This window comes from Pelodiscus sinensis, chromosome 27, assembly GCF_052426305.1.
Source record: "Pelodiscus sinensis isolate ZL-2025 chromosome 27, ASM5242630v1, whole genome shotgun sequence".
NCBI lineage: Eukaryota > Metazoa > Chordata > Testudines > Trionychidae > Pelodiscus > Pelodiscus sinensis.
In genome coordinates, this window is record NC_143078.1 from 14,912,205 (window position 1) to 14,933,718 (window position 21,514).

Below are 21,514 nucleotides of genomic sequence, written 5' to 3' on the forward strand. Positions count from 1 at the left end.
CATCGTAGCCTGTAAGCATGAGGGGAAATATGGGCACTAGAAGGGGGCAGGGAGCGGAAGGAGTTAAAGGAACAGGGGCGGGGAATAGGGATGTTAAATTTAGTTTAATCGACTAGTCGATAAGCGGGGAAGCCGCAGCGGGAGCTGACCCTGGGAGCTAACCCCACTGTGGCTTTGCCTTTTCAATGGATTTAGGAGCCGGCAGGGTCTTAATCCATTTAAACAGCAAAGGCGCAGCGTTCTGGGACTGGGCGTGAGCTGGGCATCGGCTGATGCCTGGCTTGCGTCCGGTCCCCACTACCCGCCTGCCTCCCCTGCCCCGCTGGGGGGAATCTGCTTTTCAGCCAGCTCTCTCCAGCACCAGCTCCTGCTTCTCCACCCCCACCCCGCTGCCTCTGCTAGCGGCAGCAAGGGGAACAGGAGCGCAATTTGTCGAGGGACTAGCCGACTCTCTGGTACACTTGTGGGAGCTCAGCTGGTAGTTTTTGTGTTCTCCCATGAGGATGCCAGTGAAGGGGGGCTGGCGTGCCAGTGCATGCTGGGGCGGGGGAAACCCCAGCCCTCAGGGTCCAGATCCAGGCAAGCTGGGGGCTTCACCCGGCCCCCCAGGCCTTAGGTTCCCCACACCTGGAATATGGCGTAAGGGAAGGAGATGGCGACACAGCAAGTGAACAGTTATGATCACATCTCCCCTGCCCACGTTCCCCAGAAATGGCAGCAGCTCCTCCTCCCAGTCAGGTCCCCAGGCCGGGAAAGTCTGGGCCTTTCATTCCACGGAGAGGTACCAGATTCCTCGTGGTCGTGGGAACCCGAGAGCCAGGCCAAAAGCCCAGAATGACCGATCCGGTCCGGACCTGCTGCACTCCCCAGGACAGGCCATGTGAGTGCGGTGCATCTGTGTGTGGAGGAGCAGAGCATGTAATCAGGCATGTATAGGACATGTTTGCATGTGGGGGGGATGTGCGTGTGGGCAGGACACACGTGCCTGTGATGTGTGATACGAGCCTCTGGCAATGAAGCAAGTCCTGGTAATAATTACATCTTCTTGGAAGCAAAGGCCTCTCTAAACTTCTGCCCAAACTCTCGAGAGCGGTGTCAGGCTGAAATTTGGCAGGAAGGGCCAGGGGACGCCGTGTCCTGGCTTGGAAAAACAGCCCCCCAGAAGTGCTCCTTTGGAATGCGTATTTTGGCCCTCGCCACGTTTAGTTTGGAAAGACATCTGCTGCAGTAAACGCTGGTTACAAGCGGCTTTCTAAAAAAAACCCTCAACCCAGCCAGCACCAACCCATAAAAACAACAAAACCCCAGCGTCACAAACACCCAACCGCAGCGGGCGAGGGGAAAGTGACAGTCTGGTCTCCCTCCCCATGGTGTAAATCAGGAGTAAACTCCCCCTCCTTCCCGCCAGTGGCCTTGCACGGCAGTGAAACTGACGGGTGGGAGACGAGTCGCTCCGTGCTTTCTGAGGGTACAGCTGGATGCTTGGGCAGCGCACGCTGCGGTAGGCAAAGTGCCAGTCTTCTGTGAGCGAGGATGGTTGCTGCCTTGCAAAGAGGGTGTGAACCGTGACGGCTGCTTTGTAGCCAGCATCTCTCCTGGGACAGGTACTAGCTGGCGTGGGCTGGGGGTTGGGAAGAGTTTCCCACCTTGCGTCCTAGTCCTTTGGCCAATCTCCCCTCACTGGCCGCTCAGGGTTTCAAGCCGATGGTTATTTAGTTTCTCTCCCTGCCCCTGGCTTGTGATTTTGTGAGTCTGTCAGCTCCGTAAGAGGATCCTACACCTAGTACTTGGAAAAGAGTGGGAAAATCTTGAGCCGGCCCCGACCTCTGAGTGATTGTGATTGTCACAGGTCAGGGCACCAGCATCTCTCTGTCCCCACCCAGTGTTCAGCTCAGGCACCTGCTCCCAGGCTTCCAGCTCCTCAGCTGCTGTGTTGGATGGAGGAGTCCGTGCCGCACTCCCAGCAGCCTGGGTTGCTTCCAGCTGCATGGTTCCCTGCTTGCCCTGTGACTCCCAAGCACGCCTGCACGCTTTCTTCTTCACAGTGATTGGCAGGTGCAGTTGCTGCAGGTCTCCTGTCTATTTTGTTCTCACAGTAAAACGCCGTCCGAGAAAATGTGCTAAACATGACAGAAGACCCGCCATGTGTAAAACCGACCAGTGGAACCGAACCTGGGACCTCTGGAGCCGAGTGCATGAGCCTCCACAGCTGAAATCCAGCTGGCTCTCAGCTAAGGCTGTAGAGCAACCACGTTAGTCTCTCACTTTATTCTCGGTCGCTCTGTGACCAGAGTTCTCTGTGAGCGGAGCGCTTGTGCGGGCACCCAGGAGAGATTCAAATGCCGCCCAGCCGATTGGCAGAGCACCCACAGTCAGAAGCATGTGTTTCTACTGGTGGTGCACATCTGCACATGCCTTGGTGCACAGAACAAAATGTATTCTGCACATGACTGTAAAAGCTTCGAGGGAACATTGACAGTGACCCACACCCTGTAGGTGTGTGGGCTACATCTGCATGCTAATGAGCTTCCCAGAGAACACCCCAAGTGCCACACCAGCTCTGGCAGGGGCCTCCCTTTGGCACTCCACCCCCGGGCCGCTCTCCTTGGTGGTCACAGGTTCTGTGCAGCATCCATTCAGAGTATACAGGGTCTGATGGGGCTTGCCGCTTTGGGTCCTGTCCATGAGGAAAAGACTCTGAGCCTCTTTAAAACCAGGCTGTTTATCCAAAGCCCCTTTCTTGGCCTGCTGCTCCCTGGGGAATGCAGTTTGAACCTGCCAGGTGCATCTCTCCAGGGGGCCTTTAAAGGGCTGAGAACGGAAGAACTTCATCAGCACTCCCCCACCTCTAGGGATGGAGCGACCCTGCAGTTTGGAGACGGGCGGCCCCCCGGCAAGCGGGAAGGAAGTTTGCTTTGTCTGCCTCCCCCCTCCTTGTTTTCTCTGCGCAGGCTGCCTGTGTGTGGTGCGATCCCAAGGTGGCGTTAGCGCCGGTTGCCTCTTTGGTAGCCCGCTGGCTTGCTAACTCTTTGTTCTCTCTGAGGTTCGCTGCATGATCTTATTGCTGGTCTGAGATGTTCCTGTGGCTTCACCCACCCCCTACGTACCTCCTCTCGTAGGGCCCTGCGATCCTCAGCACAGCATGGGCCCGACTCGCTCACCCGCTTGGCACCTGCTGTGCCGGGATCCGCTCCCCCACGCCAGCCAGTCTGTTGGGGGCATGGAGCCCGGGCAGGGAGCGAGACAGGAGTCCACCGCCGGGCCCCCTAGAATCATAGAACCATAGAGCTGGAAGAGACCTCCAGAGGTCATCAAGTCCAGCCCCCTGCTCTAGGCAGGACCAATCCCAACTAAATCAACCCGGCCAGGGCTTTGTCAAGCCGAGACTTAAACACCTCTAGGGATGGAGATTCCACCCCCTCCCCAGGGAACCCATCCCAGCGCTTCCCCACCCTCCTGGTGAAATAGTTTTTCCTAATATCCAACCTAGACCTCCCCCACTGCAACTTGAGACCATTGCTCCTTGTTCTGCCACCTGCCCCCACTGAGAACAGCCTCTCTCCATCCTCTTTGGAACCTCCCTTTAGGAAGTTGAAGGCTGCTCTCAAATCCCCCCCACTTCTCTTCTGCAGACTGAACAGACCCAAATCCCTCAGCCTCTCCTCATTGGTCATGTGCTCCAGCCCCCTCATCATTTTGGTTGCCCTCTGCTGGACCCTCTCCAATGCGTCCACATCCTTTTTGTAGTGGGGGGCCCAGAACTGGACACAATATTCCAGATGTGGCCTCACACCTCTGCACTCAGGGTCTGCTTTGACCTCAGCTGGTCCTTAGTCATACACTGACGGCCAGGGAAGACCAGGCTGTCTTGTAAATCCCCAACCACAGGCTTTCCACCTCTCTCCAGATCCCTGCCGAGCTCTGTGCTGACAGGGGGCTTGTCACCCTGATCCTGCAATAAGCTAAGCGCCCCTGTCAGTGAGAGCCCAGATCTGCTCATCTGACCGGCTCAGGCTCTGGCCTCCATCCCCCAAGTAGCCTGGGTCATGAGGGGCTAGGACCTCATGGTCCATTGATAATCCGTTTCATCTGGCTGGGTGGAGCTGACCCGCACCTCCCCGGATTATGAAATACTATGGCACTCGCGGGTAGCTCTCGGAGTGCTTCACAAAGGGGGTCAGGAACTGGGTCCCCACTTTACAGATGGGGAAACTGAGGCACGGCACTGTGCCGTGACTTGCCCAGAATCACCCAACAGGCCAGGGGCCGAGCAGAGCATAGAGCTCAGGTCTGTGGAGACCTGGGCTCCATCTGCTAGGCTCTGCTGCCTCACTGATCATATTCAGCCAGGTGCTCAAGGTAGAGGTGCATTTCCTCTCTTGGGGAGGGGCAGAAGGCAGGGAGTTCTACCAGTCGCAGTGAGAGGAGAGGAAAATCCAAGGAAGGTGCAAATGCCAACCTGCAGGCAGTGGGGAAAAGAACAGGTTTGCCACAGAACTGCACCTTTAACTTATGAATCATGTTTAAAGGCCCCGATCCTGCCTACGTTCCCTGCTGAGATCTTGGGTCCCTCTGGGTTGGGTCGGAGCATTTGCTAATCTATGACGACCCCCTGGCTCACGTCTGTAGTGGTAAAGGAATTACGTAGGTCCCGCTGGGTGTGCTTCTCCTTCCCAGTAAGAAAACTAGAAAAAGCTTTGCATATTTTATTGGCGCAGCATCCCAATTGAATGGATAGGGGAAACTGAGGCATGGAGCCAAAGTGGCTTCCCCAGGGCTTCAAAGGGAGCCAATGGCAGAGCCAGGTATAAATCAGAGGGTCCCACCCAGCGGATATGCTGCCTCCAGCACCCTTTCCCTCCACATAACCGGTTACCCATCCATGGGCTTGTCCATGCTGGGAGCTATTCGGGGGTGGCATCCGTGGCTTTGTACACGCCACCATTTCCCGTTTCCCTTGCAGGCTGGGCCAGTGCCTGGCTGCATTGAAAATCGGTCCACACGAAATCGGACTAAAAAATGGTCCAGGCAGAGCTATCAGGGGCTGTGGAATAAGGTGTCTTCTGGGAGGGCTGAGTCTCAGCTGGGCGAGGGGCTGGCCTGCCTGAAAAGCCGCCTTAGAGCCAGGCCTTCAAAGAGGCTGCTAAGTGCAGGCCATTAATCCCTGGAAGGCTACATCGTGGGGGGGGGGGGGGGAGACACCTCTGGCCAACATCCCTCACCCTGTGTCTCCAGTTCCCTCTCTCCGGGCAGGGTCCATCTGGAACGGGTGGGAGTTCAAGGTGCGGGGAGCACAAAAGCTCACCCTGCAATCGCTGGGTGCCTGCCACGAGGCAGAACACATGAGCTCCCCAGTCTTACTCTGCCCCTAAATCTTTCCACACTTTCCGTGTCGACTCTTGCCTACAAAACTCTATGCTTTTCCAGGATCCTTAGCCATGCCAGGCCAGACACGTGGCTTCTTCGCCCACTGCTGGCATTGCACTAGCTTTAAAGGCCGAGCGCCGAGGGACTTGGCCTGAGATCCTTCTTTAAGCCATTGGCTCTGATGTGAGTCAGGCCAGGAGTGGCCGACGGTCATACCCAGCCGAGGGGCCTGTGTGACGAGTTTGGGGATCTCACTCCAGTCTCCCCTGCTGGGCTGAGATCTGCCTGACATCCAAACCACCATCTCCAGCAGCCCTAGGTGGCTGCAGGCATAACCCTGTGCGTGGAGATCAGCAGGATGAAATTAATGGGCGCAGCATCCCAATTGAAATTTAAAACTAATAAAAGAAAGTTCTTCACACAGCGTATAGTCAACCTGTGGAACTCCTTGCCAGAGGAGGCTGTGAAGGCTAGGACTATCATAGAGTTTAAAGAGAAGCTGGATAAATTCATGGAGGTTAGGTCCATAAAAGGCTATTAGCCAGGGGATAAAATGGTGTCCTTGGCCTCTGTTTGTCAGAGACCAGAGAGAGATGGCAGGAGACAAATCACTTGATCGTTGTCTTCGGTCCACCCTCTCTGGGGCACCTGGTGCTGGCCGCTGTCGGCAGACAGGATACTGGGCTAGAAGGACCTTTGGTCTGACCCAGTACGGCCGTTCTTATGTTCTTATGTGGTGCTCCAGGCCAGGCTCTGGGAGGCGCAGGCAGCCTTGAGATGGGGGAGCCTGGGCCCCTAAATCCCAGCCCCTTGCTTAGGCTGTTTCCTCCATGATACCAGACAGAAACTAAACCCCTCTTCCAGCACTGCCCCCCAGCCAGGTGCTGGTCTCCGCCCCCCTCCCTTTGTCTCTCCCTGGGAGACTGAGCCTGGGTGTCTGGGTTAATCCACATTTGGGAGAGTCAGTAAGAATCTCCCATCCCAGTGCAGGAGGATCCCGGGTCACAGAGCAGACAGCCCCCCACTTTCCCTCATTGTTCCCAACTAGCTGGAGAGCCCAGGTAGCCTCCGGCCACGACTCAACGCGCCTTCGCTACAGGTAGATGCGAGCAAGGAGCAAACTGCCCATGTTCCACGCAGCCCGGCCGCACCTCCCTGCTGACCTGCCAGCTGATTCCCGGGGGCTTGGCAGGGACCAGTCCGGCGCTCCCAGCAATAGCTGTGCACTGCCAGATCCCACCGGAGTGGCACGGAGCCACATAAGACAAACAGCTCTGGTGGCCGGTGCTGGCAGGCATTGGGATAACTGGGGTACAGGCGGCTCGGGGGGCCGAGCTCAGTGATGGGAACAGTGAAAGGAGCAGTGGCAGCTCAAGGCAGATGTGCAGTGGGGCTCAGAGTTTGGGCTCCTAACTCCAGTCGAAATGAAGAGGAACTTGGCAGGCACCTAAATCCCTTTGAGGGTTTTGCCCTAGTGAACTACGGGCATGTAAAGCGGCATCAGAGCTAGGCTGGAGGGGAAGGGGTCTTCACACGCTAACCACGCCGGGAGCAGCCGGTCACCATGGCAAATTCTTTTAGTTTCAAAAGAGCATCTTAGTACGGATTTCCCCCTCTGTTCTCAGCTGTGGCTTATATGGGCACGAGGCAAATTCATTTTGCTGGGGCAGCGTCTGATGTTAGAGGCTGATTGTCGAGTGTGTGGGTGTGGGAGGGTGTATGTGAGCAGCTGACCTTTGCTCCACTGCCATGCTAACCCCCTTATTTTGGGTGTCCAGGATCTTAAGACATTTGACCCGTGCTGAACACTCACACAGACTGTGGTTGGCTCTGCTTGACAGTAACCCTTAGGGCATGTCGACACTCGGAAATGATTTTGAAATCAGTAAAATCGAAATAACTCCCGAAATAACTGTTTGGAAATCAGCGTTATTCCCCGCAGAAAGCAGGAGTCCAGATTTCGGAAGAACCCCCCCCTTATTTCGAAATAACGGGCTTGGTCGTGTGGACGCTCCGCATGCTATTTCGAAATAACTCCCTCGTGTAGACCACGGATTAGCGAGCAGCCCGCAATCCCGACAGATCCAACCAGTCGCCCCTTCCCCCCTCCTGGAGTCTCCCCAGGCCGACCGCCACGGCCTAGAATTCATCCCCTAGTGGCGGATTCAGTGTGTCCACAAGAGAGGATTCGTTCCACCCCACGAACGGCTCCGGGCCAGCCACGGACACTGGGCGGTGTCGGAGGAGTTGCACGCAGCAAGCCCCTCGGGACGCCTCGCCGTTGGCGCTGGGAGTGCGCCTCGCGGCCCAGGCGGGCAGGCAGGGTCAGGCTAGCTTGGGCTCGCCTGCTAAAAACAGGCACTGGACACTGCCAGAGTGCGCTCTTGGCTACGGGCACCCCAGCCAGGGCCAGGGGCGTGAGACTGGCCTAGCCTGCTGTTAATAGCCCCAGCTGCTCTCCTCTCACCCCCTCTTCTCTATGTCCAGAGAAACCCAGCAACTTGTATTGACCACGCACGTTTCCTTCCGCTAGCACCCTCCTAGTGCCGCAATTCCTCTCCGCTCCTGGCTTGGGAACCGTGATCCCGATTCCCCCACATGCCCCTGGGGAAGGGTCTCCAGTCTGGGGAGGTGGCCACTATCTTAGAACAACTTCTGTCTGCTCCATAGTGATAGAAATGTAGCCGTGTTAGTCTGGTGTAGCTGAAACAAAAGACAGGACTATGTAGCACTTGAAAGACTAACAAGATGGTTTATTAGGTGATGAGCTTTCGTGGGCCATGTTACCTAGGGACTATGGGGCCCCTGCCTAGAAGAAAAAGGACACAAGGGTGGCATGAAGCCATCTTTGCCCTCTTCCTGCTGGGCTGTCCCTTCTTCTGCAGTGTCTCATGGGGGTGCCGTCGAGACTCTAAGCTCGTGCATTCTGCATTGCTCCTGTGATGCAGTGAGGAGAACCCAGCTTAGCCAGAGTGGCATAAAGGAGCCAGAGCCAACTGGTCGGGAATTTTCCGACTGCGTGTGTTTCCAGTGGAAAATACCAGTTGGTCAAAAGTGAAATGCTTCCTGGACACCGGTTGATTTTGACAAAATTCCATGTCAGGTCTTTGCGGGGGGGGGGGGGGGACATTTTCCAATGCCGTGATTCAATTGATTGTTTGGAATGACTTTGTAGCGAAAGGTGTATTGCATTACATGAAGTGTTTGTACGGACCTGACACAAAGCATTCGGAATGTTGTTTTGGGAGGCATTTCGGAAGGGTTTAGTTTTGTTCCTTTTGGGAATAGAAAACGTGTTTGAATTCCTGGCAGTTCCCATGAAATGGAAAACATGGTTCCCGTCCAGCTCTAAACCACAGCCCGTCGGCCATCTATGCAGTGAATTTGGCGGTGAAAGCAGGCAGGCGCAGCTCTTACAGGTTTGGTGAGGGCTTTTCCGGGAATGCCTGAGCCTATCTCTGCATGGGTGTACCAGCAGTCACTTGACATCAGGGCCAGATACCAGCAGTCACTTGGCATCAGGGCCAGATTAAGGGGGGGGCTAGCTGGGTGCCAACCTATGGGGGGCGCCTGATGGCAGCTGTAAGGGGTCCCGCACGCCCGGCCGCACGGTGCCCCTTAGAGCTGCAATCAGGTGCCGTGCGCCCGATTGCAGCTGTAAGGTGCGCAGCGCGCCGGGGTGGCGGGGCCGTGTATGTGCCGTGTGCCCAGGGGTGGAGCCGCGCATGCGGTGCACACCCGCTGCCCGGGGCGCAGGAATGGCTCGAGCTTGGCATATGGGACTCCCAAATTCAGATCCCTGATCTACCACGTTCCCAATCTCCCACACCCCAGCTGAGAGGTCTAGCCACTGGGCTACTGGCTATTCATTCATTGATTCTTACATGGTAAGCATCTTAGTCTGATCTTCTGCATAACCCAAGCCACAGAACTCCCTGGAGTACTTCTTCACGCAGCTAGAGCCGATCTTTTAGAACAACATCCCCTCTTGATTCCAAAATGCCACAGATGGAGAATCTGCCATGACCCTGGGTAAGTTGTTCCAGGGGTTAATTACCTTCGCTGTTTCCAGTCTGCACCTGATTTCTCACCTGAATCCTCTGCCTCCCAGGTGCAGAACCCATTAGCTTCCTCCCTCAGTGTGACGTAGTGGGGGTACCTGGCTGGTTTCTATGCTGCTGGCTCTGGGGTAACCCCACTGGCTGCCGTGGGTACCACGACCCAGCAAAACAGGATGAGTCACTATGCAAACCAGTGGCCAGACACCCCCCATGGAGAGGAACAAAGGAAGGTGGAATGCTGCCTTGGCTGGGGGGCAGGGCTGGAAGTGAGGGAGTTGGTTGCTGGCTGTCGGAGGGCATGGAGGGGAGCCTAGGAGAAGGGGCTGGAGTTTAGGGGCCCAGTCTCCCCCATCCCAAGGGGGCCTGAGGCATCCTAGCCCAGTTCCTGTGACCAGACTACATCGGTGCTGCGCTGAGCTGGAGGAGCAATAAACCACCCTCAATTCCACTGGCTGGTGCAGTCTGTTTGTGCCATTTCGGGGTGCAGGAGACGGGGAACCCCCAACGCGCCGTCACACTGGTGTCAGAAGTGGGATGCACTGCACCCCGTGGATGGAGCTTCCAGCGGCAAGCGACAAGGCGCAGTAGAAGCAAGAGCCCTGGAGCCAGGCGTGCTGGAGACAGAGCGAAGTGGTTCCTGGGAATCGTGGGGCGCTGCAGCACTAGACTGGTGAGTCTGCACCGAGGGGCCCAGCGGGCAGATGGCCTACGCCCGACTCTTGAAGGCAGAGCTGGTGGGGCTGTGCAGAGAGAGGGGCTTGCCTGTGCAGAAAGCAACCAAGGCCCAGCTGATTGCCCAGCTGGAAGATAATGACCAGCCACAGGGCCAGGATCTTGTCCCCAGGGGAAGCAGCCAGACCCCCCCTGAGAGTGTGTCAGGCTCAGAGAGGGGGAGGAGCGCTGGAACCCACCGGAGAGATGAGACAGCGTCTCCCGGGAGGCCTGCAAGCCGTAGCCCATCTAGGGCAGGGGCCAGCCCAGCGGAGCTGCGGCGCCTGGAGATCCAGCTGCGGATCAGGGAATTGGAAGTAGAGGACCGAGAGAAGGAGCGCCAAGATCGAGAGAGGCAGCGGCAGCATGAGCTGGCCATGGCAGAGCGGAGAACCGGCGGGGCACCGGCTGCGCCAAGTGCGGATGGGCCCCAGGGTCCCAGGACTGCCAGACGCTTGGAGAGGCTCGTGGTGGCCCAATTGAAGGACGTGGGCGACATAGACGGGTTCCTCAGCTCCTTTGAGAGGGCCTGTGGACTGCAACGGGTTCCCCCAGCTGACTGGCTGCAGGAGCTCATCCCCGCACTGAGCCAGGAGGCGGCCGGAGTGCTCAGTCAGCTGGAGGACCTACAGCCCGGGGATTACAACCGAGTCAAGGAGGCCCTGCTGCACAAGTTCGGGCTGACCCCCGAGATGTACAGGAAGAAGTTCCGGGGGGTACAGAAAGGGCCACGGGAGACCTATGTGGATCTGGCCTCCCGCCTGGCGCAATACTGCCGCAAGTGGGTGTCTGGAGTCGGAGCCCAGACCGCAGAGGAGCTGCTCAAGCTGGTCATGATGGAGCAGTTCTATGAAGCGTGCCCACCCAAACTGAGGCTGTGGCTCAAGGACCGGAGACCAGAGAACCCCCAGGAGGCCGGGAGACTGGCGGATGAGTTCACGGAGAGCCGGTCCGGGTGTGAACGGGAGTCCCGGAGAGAGAGGGAACCGCGCAGAGACCGGATCTCGGATGAGCGACGGAGGGAGTCAACTACGGGGCGAGACCAAGGAACAGGTCGTCTGCGCCCCAGAGAACCAGCCAGGGCCTGGACAGAGACAGCCCAAAGCCTAACTTGCCATCGCTGTGGGCAAAAAGGCCACAAGAGGGCTCAGTGCACCAGGTCCCAGGACCGGGGACTTTCCAGGGTTAACTGGCTGGGGCGGGAGGAAGGGCAGGCTGCCCCAGAGGCAGGGGCTGGCAGGCAAACCTCAGCTCAGAGAGAGGGGAAGGATGCTCAGTGCACCTCCCCTGGGAGGTCTGATTCTCAGGAGGCGGATTTCTCCGTGTACCGGGTGGGGGCAGGACGGCCCCTGCGGAGCGAGTGCCTCATACCCCTGGAGGTGGATGGTAGGAAGGTGACGGGCTTCTGGGACACGGGGGCGGAGGTGACTCTGGCCCGATCCGACATAGTGGCCCCGGAGCGGATACTACCCCACGCGCAGCTGACCCTGAAGGGCATAGATGGGTCCCCGTTTAAGGTGCCTGTAGCCCGGGTGCATCTGAAATGGGGGGCCAAGGAGGGCCTCAAGGAAGTGGGGGTGCACCCGCACTTGCCCACCGAGGTGCTGATGGGGAATGACCTAGAGGAGTGGCCCCATGAATCCCAGCGGGCTCTAGTCACTACCTGGAGCCAGAGCCAGCGGGGGGCTGACAACGTGGGTCCAGGGAAGGACTCCTGGCAGCATCCTCAGGGTCCCATCCCAGTGGACACGGGGTCCAGCCAGGCTGGGACTCCGGACCTAGGCAGAGGTGGGGGACAGGTCCCGATCCCTGCCTCAGCAGCTGAATTCCAGGCTGAGGTGCAGGCAGACCCCTCCTTGCAGAGGCTGAGGGACCAGGCTGGCCTCCATGCAGCTCAGCCCCGGGGGAGAGGTGGCCAGGAGAGATTCCTGCGGGAGCGTGGGCTCCTATTCCGTGAGTGGCTCCCCCCCAGGAAGGCGAGGGCATGGAGGGTCCAGCGGCAGCTGGTCGTCCCCCGAAAGTATCGCCTCAAGCTGCTGTATTTGGCCCACGATTCCCCCATTGGGGGCCACCGGGGGATCCGGAGCACCCGGCTGAAGCTGCTCCAGCACTTCTATTGGCCGGGAATCTTTACAGCCGTGCAGCGGTACTGCCGGTCCTGTGACTCCTGCCAGAGGGGCGGGAAGGCCCAAGACAGGAGGAAAGCGGCTTGGGGGTCTCTACCCCAGATAGACCCTCTGGGCTTGCTGAGAGAGTTATGGGAGGGGAAGTCCTCCCTGGATGGAGCATCGGGGGTGGAAGCCGCCCTGGCTGTCCAGAGAAGGCTCGCTGGGCTCATGGCCCCAGCCCGAGAGACCCTGGCCAGAGATCAAGGCCAGTGGAAGGGTGGGTGTGACCCCCGAGGACAGGCCTGTGCCAGTCGCCCTGGAGCGGGGCGGCGAGTGGACGGAGGAAACCAACTCATGTGGGGCCTTGCCATGGCCGGCCTGAGTCAAGGGGAGCACCCATGTCCCCGGGGCGGGTTCCCACGCAGAGGACCCGAACTTCCCTAGGTCACGAGCGGAGTGACCCTGCTCAGTTCGCTCTCGGAGGGGGGAGAACTGTGACGTAGTGGGGGTACCTGGCTGGTTTCTATGCTGCTGGCTCTGGGGTAACCCCACTGGCTGCCGTGGGTACCACGACCCAGCAAAACAGGATGAGTCACTATGCAAACCAGTGGCCAGACACCCCCCATGGAGAGGAACAAAGGAAGGTGGAATGCTGCCTTGGCTGGGGGGCAGGGCTGGAAGTGAGGGAGTTGGTTGCTGGCTGTCGGAGGGCATGGAGGGGAGCCTAGGAGAAGGGGCTGGAGTTTAGGGGCCCAGTCTCCCCCATCCCAAGGGGGCCTGAGGCATCCTAGCCCAGTTCCTGTGACCAGACTACATCGGTGCTGCGCTGAGCTGGAGGAGCAATAAACCACCCTCAATTCCACTGGCTGGTGCAGTCTGTTTGTGCCATTTCGGGGTGCAGGAGACGGGGAACCCCCAACGCGCCGTCACACTCAGTCATGATGAAATCTTCATATCAACCCGTTGGTGCTGGGAAAGTTTCTTTCCTCTGTGGGACAGATTTCTAAGTGCTCAGCACAAGGCATTAAGAATATCAGAACGGCCAAGTTGGGTCAGACGAAAGGTCCATCTAGCCCCGTGTCCTGTCTTCCAACCATGGCCAATGCCAGGTGCCCCAGAGGGAGTACACAGAGCAGGGAATCATCAAGTGCCCCAGCCTCTGACAAACGGCCACCATTCCTACCCACCCAGACTAATAGCCATTGATGGGCCTTTCTTCCAGGAATTTATCCAGCTCTTTTTCGAACCCTGGCCTTCACAGCATCCTCCAGCAGGGAGTTCCACAGGTTGACTCTGTGTTGTTTGGCGAAATACTGCCTTTTGTTTGTTTTAAACCCCCTGCCTGTTAATTTCATTGGGTATCTCCTTGTTCTTGTTTTATGAGGAGAAAATAGCGCACTCTAACTTACTTTCGCCACACGAGGGCTATGTCAACCCTCGCGGCTTCTTGCACGAGTAATATGCAAATGAGGCTAAGCGTGGAATATCGCCGAGCCTCATTTGCATACCTAAGGGTTTTTCTTGCGCAAGAAGGGGCAGTGTAGACGCTCCTTCTTGCGCAAGAGCCTCTTCTGAAAAAAATGGTGGCTCATTAGGTATGCAAATGAGGCTCGGTGATATTCCACGCTTAGCCTCATTTGCATATTACTCGCGCAAGAAGCCGCGAGTGTAGACATAGCGCAGGTGTGATTTTATAGACCACTGGAACAGATCTGAAACTGAAGACCTGAAAATTTGGCCTTAATTTATTTGGAAAAGCTGGCGCTATTCAGATACTGTTGCTCCGTTAGCCTAAGCAATTCGCTAATAATGGGAGTCTTGCTGGGTTGTGTCTGTTAGGAAAAACTGATGAGAGAACTCAAGTCTTTCTTTGGTGCAATCCTGTATATTTGCAAAGAATGCACCACCCAGAATCCTGTTCCCCTGAATGCAATGAAAGCAAGCTGGCGGTTCCCTTACTCATTATTTCCAAGTCTGCCTCTTCAGCCAATCCTGTGCCCCCAAGACGGCTGTCTCTGATCACTCTCACAGCTGTTGTCTGTTAGCTTTCAGGCCCTAATGCACACAGCTACAACCAATCAACCTCCTCGCTCCTGCATTAGTCCCAGAGAAACCTCTAAATCCTGACAACTTAAACTCTCATTGGGCTCCTGGTGAGACAAACTGTTGCATTGGGCGGTGGCTTCTCCTGTCTCCAGCTATCACTATATCCTGGGGAATTTAATTGCTCCTCCCAATTAGCCTTAAAAAAGGATGCTAAATATACCCATGAGTTTTAACAAGATACGTGATTATCTGTAGGGCACTTGATGGTAGCCCTTACACTAAAACCTTCTAGTATAGCAAATAACAGTCAGACGAGCAAAGACTGACGGAGTCACACTGTTATCCCTGCATTTGATACAAACATAGCTGGTGTGGGGTCATGAATGAAGTTGATTGCAGTGAGCAAAATGCTACTCCGTCTGCTGAATACTGAGCAAATCTAAGCAAAGCAGGAGCAAGCTTTGTTTACATAGACACACCCCAGGTCTCTCCCCGCTTCCAGCTGGCCGGAAGAGATGCATTCCTTCAGATCCTGCTTACATCTGGTTTCCTTGTGTTCCCCTGTCTGCCTGTAGTCATCTCTCGTCTTGTGCTGGTGATTGTCAGCTCTTTGGGGTCTGTATTTGTACAGCGCCTTGCACGTTGGAGGCCAGTCCGTGACTTGGGTTCCTGGTTGCTACAGGTAAACACCCAATGCATAATGATAAAGGCAGACCTCAGGGGGTGTGAATCAGCGCTACACACTGGTGCTGGCTATGCACGCACGGAGAGGAAGGCCTGGTGCTTGCATGTCAGGTTTTGTTTCTAGGAACGCTGGAGGCAGCGTCCCAGGAAGGGCTCTGACAACAGACTGTCTAGCAGGTTGGGTTTCTAGTCGTAATAGAGCTGAATTGGATCTCGGTGCCACTGGTTGTAACGTCCATGCACAGTCGCTGACTTTGGCAAAACTCCTTTCCCAGTTCACACCGGCGGCTGCACCCACGACTGTCATGAAGCGGCCTGGATCCTTCAACGCCAGGGGGGCTGGGTGGACCCAGGATCTCCGCTTTGCTCACGCTGCTCCACTTGGCACCATGGAAGAGCCCAGTCCAGTTACCCCTGGGGTGAATCTACCCCATGGTGCTTGGGCTTTGCTGGCCCCAAGCCGAAGGGAACCAGTGTGGGAATTCACAGCACACGGCCTGGGAGCAGCGGGCTGAGGGAGTGAGATTAAGAAGCGGATGGGATTGGCCTGATAGTACCAGACACGCATGATCTCGTGAGCCCGGACCTCGGGCATTTAGACTGGACACCGCCTCCCTCCCAGGAACAGCAGAAGTGGAGGTTTCTTCCGGCAGATGGTCCCATTAGAAACAAAGCACCAGGCAAAATCACCAGGCTTGGTTAACTGCCTCATCTGGTTTTCTTTGGTTTACTTTAGTCCCATGTTCTGCCAGCTCTGCCCACATGAAGGGGGCGGGGCCGAGTCCAGTCTCCGCCTCTTCTCCTCTGCCCCCTTGCTCGCATGGGACAGTCGTGGCCCTGCAGAGCTGACTTCCCACCGGCACCCAGAGTAGCACGGATGCTGTGGGATGTTGCAAAGGCCTGCGCCTGCCCCCCTCCCTCACGCCGAGATGTCGGGTGCCAGAGCTCCAGCCGTCTCGACGGTCTGCACTGGCCTAGACAGCCCCAACCGGACTTAAAAGTGCTGGGGACATCGGGGCAGGATGGAGAAAGGAGCCTTGGATGGGGGGCTGGGTCAGGAGTAGGGTGGAGCTAGAACCGTGCCCGGGATCAGGAGACACAAGGGGAGCTGGGAGGCCAGTCAGTGGGCGTGAGCTGAGGCCGGGGCTGGTGCGGAGGAGGGGCGATGGGGCGGGGTGGGGGGCAGGCTCTGTGCTCTGAGGTGCTGGGTAAAGATGGGGTTTGCTCCCCACATGCCGGGTTTTCCCAATTCCCTTGCCCCTCGTCGCGCTGAGCCCTCTGCCAGGCACCGCCCAGCTCTGGCTGCCTCATCCCTTAACAACGTCAAACCTGAGAGGCCCCCAAAGTTGGGCTGAACCCCGAGGCCGAGCTGCCGCTCCTGAGCCCTGCCAAACTCTGCCCTGGGGAGGTAGCCTCCCAGGGGAAGCCCGGGCCCAGGTTTGCCCCTGCGCCGTTCTACAAAGGGGACAGGCCTTTGGGGAAGCCCCAGGACAGACGTGGTGGGTGGGTGCGGTGGACGTGTACTTCATATTTGCAGGTCCTCACACTGTAATTCTTTGAACACTGGGGGGCCAAGTTGATGGGTGGCGGCAGAGATTTGGCTTCAGAGTTGGTCTCTCGTGCCCAGTTTTATCCTTCAGCCTCCTGTCCCACGCGCCTCGCGTCTGCCTGCCTCCGGCGCTGCCACTCAGAGCGCTAGAGCTGCTGCAGGAATTCACCCTTTGCTGGAGATCCTGGTAAACTGAGGAAACTCATGCCAATGTACAAAATCCCTTTGCCCTGCCAGGCTGATGGCATCTGCTTTAAACAACCGTGGTGTCTGCCTGGTAGGAACAGCCCCTGCCCATTGGCCATGGACCCAGGGCTGGACCGAGCCATTCCAGCGCCCCGGGCAGGCAGTTTAATTGCACCCCGGGTTGGGAGAGGGCACATGCCCGGCCCTGCCCCCACCCAGCATGTGGGGGAGGGTGCACAGAGCTGGTGGTGGCAGGATGCACGTGCCCGGCCTGGCCTAGCCTGGCTACTGCCACTGGTGCGCAGCCCGGGGCCGCCCGGGGCGGACTGAGCCGAGCCTGGCCATACAGGGCCCTGCAGCCATGGGGGGAAGTGTGCTGCAAGCCGGCGCTGCGGGGTTACCGCGGCCCCCACTCCGGGTGGCCGCTGCAGGGTGGCCGCTGCAGGGTGGCCGCTGGGAGCTGCTGCCGTGATCCGGGAGCCGGGCACACGGTGCCTGATGGCAGCTATAAGGGGCGCCGTGTGCCCCTTACAGCTGCCATCATAGGTTGGCGCCCCGGGCAGCTGCCTGGCTAGCCCATGCCTTAATCCGGCCCTGTCCATGGTCTTAGCAGGCGCATGGGAAGGGGAGGTATTGGCCTGGTGGAGAGTAGCAGCTTCTGGTTTCTTTCTGCCTCTCTGGTAGAGAAAACCAGTTTGCCTGCTCATGGTGAAGGGAGCTGGTTGTGAAAGGAGAGTGACATCAAAGTGAATGTATTAAGTTGCCCTGGAGGGCCAGGTGGTGAGTTATGAGACCTGGGGCTCTGTGGATCCTGCTGCCATGAACCGCGGCCCCATTTTCCTGTGTACACAAGTTGGGAGCGCGTGAGGTAAACATTTCGAACGAGGGTTCCTGAAATCTTGCTCAACGCAAGCACCCGAGGGAAGGCGAGCGGCGCTCTCGGGGATTGGCAGGAGTCTCCCGTGGCACGCTGCCGCTGGAAAGCGCGAGGGAACGCGAAAGCGTTTGGGATCGGCCTTCAAAGGCGCAGGGTTGGGGGAGGGACGGTTCCTGTACAGGGAGACGGAGCTCGAAATTCCAGGAATGCGTGTCACTCAAATGGCAGCGCTTTGGTTTAGAGCCAGACTAGATGGGCTGGGGCCAAAGAGATGATTTCAGACTTTATTTAAGGTGCTGTATGAAGAGACCGGAGCTTAAGCACTAGAGGGGGGAAGGGAGCCGGGCCGCAGCATGTCACCAGGTACCTCGGTGATAGGAGCCAGTCTCTAGCACTTCTGCTGAAATCACAGTGAGGCCAGATTCTGTAAGTCCATGGATGTCAATGGAGCATGGTCTAGCTGATGGGACCAGGAGCCTATTTCTTGCTCTGCCACTGACCCACCGTGTGGCCTTGGGCAAATCACTTTACCTCATTGTGCCTACTATCTTGTCTATTTAAAAAGTAAGCTCTGCCAGGCTCTCTCCCCCTGGACTTGTACAGCGCCCAGCACAATGACACTGTTCTAGTCCAAATAATAAACAAAAGCAAGAATGCCCCAGCAACGAATGGTCCAATGAGCCCCACCCATAGGGGAAACTCCAGATAGACCTCCTTCTCCGGCCTGCCCCAAATCCCCCAGCTGCTCTTCACACGTACCAAGACTGTGTCTAAAACATGGAAAAACTTTATGAAGGGGAAACTTTTTTATTTTTTTTTTCATCCAAAACCTGAAATTTCTCCAAAACCTAAATATTTTTCAGTTTCAGCCTTTTTAGGGCAGTTTTCATCTGAAATCTACACAATTTTGGCTGAAAATCAAAGACTGTTCAGTTTCCCAAAGAGAAATCCTTCCCCCAATCCCCCAAAAAGTATTTAGTCGAAGATCTAGCATTCCATCGAAAAAAGTGTTGATGGACATTTTTAGACTGTTCTGCCCACTCCTTTGCTGTGTAACCTACTGGGGAGCGTGTACCCGATCCACAGGGGATGTGAGTCTGTGGCTACCTGGAGAGGGAGCCTTGACTCTTTGCTTCAAGCTGTAGGAGCTTCTGCTTTTAGCTCTGGATGTGCCTAGTTGTTATGCCCGTGTGTAGGTCAAGCTGCCAGTTATCACAGACCTGCTCCAGTTGTACACTGGAGTATTGTGGGATCTTTCCTACACCGCCACGGTTACGTCTCAGCCTAGCTGCTATGCACAGCTGTGGGTATGGGTTGGAATGGCTCTGGAAACTGGGAAGTGGATCTTCCCTCCCTCCAGGACAGGCTTACACAACCTGTTCCCTTCTTCAGTCCCTGCTAACTCCATAGATTTCCTGACAGGAGACTGTCACAACGTCATTATTGGACATTCCTCGGGACAAATGGCTATTAACATCAGTGGGCGAATCCTTACGGAGGCTTATTGACTTGGTGGGATGTGCTGGGGAATCGCATGAGTAAAAGCGGGTCTGTAACAACCGGGTTTTGCTCTGGGGTGTGTGTTTGGAGGGTGGTGCGGGGGGAATATTTCCATTTCTGCAATAGTATTGAGCCATTTGTTCTCATTTTGCGCCGCCTCCTGCTTATAGAGGGTGAGAATTCCTGGGAACGCGCCCCTGGTATTTAGAGACGCTGAGTGGAAGTTGTGAAACTTGTACCACACAGCAGCCACGCTCACACCCGATTTCACATGTTGGATTGACACGTCTCAGCCTTAGGAAGAATTTTACCACCCAGAGAGCTTTTTACTGCACCTGACTACCTAGGAACTCCTGATGGAGAGTTTTAGCTACAGATTTACGCTTGCTCTGTGGAAGAGCAAAACACTGTTTTGGTACCATTAATTATATATTCGGGCACATGCTGGGCTAGTATATTATAAAGGTTTTGAGATGGAAGTCAGTCAGTCTGGTACTTTCCAGTGTAGTATCTGTTCTCCCGAGAGTGAGCGTGTCCGATATTAAATAGGTACTATATGTGGCCTCAGCCAGAGGCCGCAGAACTAGAGAGAGCCTGAATCTAAACAGTTTTTTTCTGAATAACTAGGCTTGGTAGAATTTCACTTTTATCTACTACTAGGGAGCTGCCACCGCTGCTCGCTACACTCGCCAAACCTCCTCTTTCTGGCAGCTTTTGCAGCCAGAGAGCGTGATGACGTCATTCTGTCTCCCAGTAGGAAAAACTTTTTTATATATATCGAGAGAGAGATTTGAGAGAGTTTGTCTGTTTGTTTGTCTGTTTGTTCAAGAACTCCTCTGAACAGTACGAGCTAGGACCACCAAATTCCCACTGCAGCTTCCTCTTAGCATAATAGAAAGCAAGGTCAGGGTTAGGGTTGTGCCTGGAATGGGATTGCGTCTCATGAAACCACACAGAAAAGAGACAATCACCAGGCAGGTGAAAAAGGCTGCCCCAGCCCCGAGGCTCCCATCCTCCAGGCATCCCTCTGCAGGCAGGTATGTGCTGCCTCTGGACAAGATCCCCTGGAAGGGAGCAGTGCAGAAAGAGTCTAAAGCAATAACATTCCAACCCACTCATTGCCTCAGTTTCCCCAAGTGGAAATGGCCTCGGGACGTTTACGAGGCTGATAGGAAGCGATGTCAACCGGCTGATGCTTGAAATGCTGTGGGAGAGCATAGCATGAATTACTTCGATTGCATCTCTCCCCCTGCTTTGTGCACTCACATTTCAGAGCCAGGGAGTTTATTTTCACTTGCTGTGTGAGATCACAGGCGTATCTGCCCTCCCCAGAGCCTGGTGCCATGCCAAGGCTGGCCACGTGGGGAGGGGTTTGCACAGTGCAAGCCACCAAAAGTAACTGACCAGAGACTTCTGTCTTTCTTCCCCTTTAGAGATCTGAGCATGAACAACATTAGCAAGCTGCAGCCCAGCGCGTTCCACCACCTGCGCTTCCTGGAGGAGCTGTAAGTATGGTCCAAGAGCCCAAGGCATAGCTTGTGCCGGGGCACCGTGTGGCAGAGGGGAGGGAGTCAAAGTGACCTCAGTAGAGCCAAGCCTCAAGAGGAGATGCAGGCCCTAACTGCCTAGGAGAGGTTGCAGTACCAGGGCAGATGCAGCGGCTTGACATAGCGGTGAATTAATTCCACGCTGCATGGCTCTGCCCCTGCATGTGGCGCTAGCCACTGTGTTCTCCTCACACTGGTGGGACTCGGGAATTGGCGGTGCAGAGTTCGAGATTTGGGGCTATCCTATCCCGGAGCAAAGCAGCCAGATCAGGAGTGGCTCACGCTGCTGTACAGGCTGTTCACTGTCCCCTGGCAGCCCTCCGCCTTCTGAAGAGATGGGGAGGCCCAGGCCGCCTGTACATGGGCCGGTGGGGGTGTCACTTTGACGAGTGCTGCCACAGAAGTGGTTACGTTGACCATGGAATTTAGGAACAATCTGATCTTGCACCCTGTTGTACGCCAGCGTGGCCGACAAAGTGTTCTCCGTGGTCACGTGTACCTGAACTGGGGTACCTACCCCTAGCTCTTCCTGCACACCTGGCCGGTCTGACACTCTGACTACACATGCACCAGCAACATCAAGGATTCCAGCAAAATATCAAAATGAGGCCACGTGTCCATGAGGCTCCCGTGGTATGTGAGGCTAACGTTTCCTCTAATGCAACGGGCCAGCATTACTCCCATACCCAGTAACCCTTGAAAATAGGGCAGAACAGGGGAGCCCTGGACTCAGGCCAACGGTAGAAAAAAAGTTTCATCAGAGGGGTTTGCTGTCAAAAAAAAAAAAAGAAAAGCAGCTTCCTAGACATTGAAACACCTTTATATTATACTAAAATATGAAGATTGCATTCATGAATTCATATTGTTTATTATTATAT

At 56.2% G+C, this 21,514-nt stretch overlaps 1 protein-coding gene across 3 annotated transcripts in view; it reads left to right on the forward strand.

Moving 5' to 3' along the window:
- The window catches only part of LGR6 (leucine rich repeat containing G protein-coupled receptor 6), a 168,106-nt gene that overhangs the window by 27,333 nt on the left and 119,259 nt on the right, over window positions 1-21,514 (forward strand). For all 3 annotated transcript variants that reach the window (XM_075910202.2, XM_075910201.2, XM_075910204.2), the window contains exon 2: window positions 20,523-20,594. In XM_075910202.2, coding sequence (XP_075766317.2) covers window positions 20,533-20,594 — 62 coding nt within the window. In that variant the 5' untranslated portion in view covers window positions 20,523-20,532. The remainder of the gene's footprint in view (window positions 1-20,522; window positions 20,595-21,514) is intronic.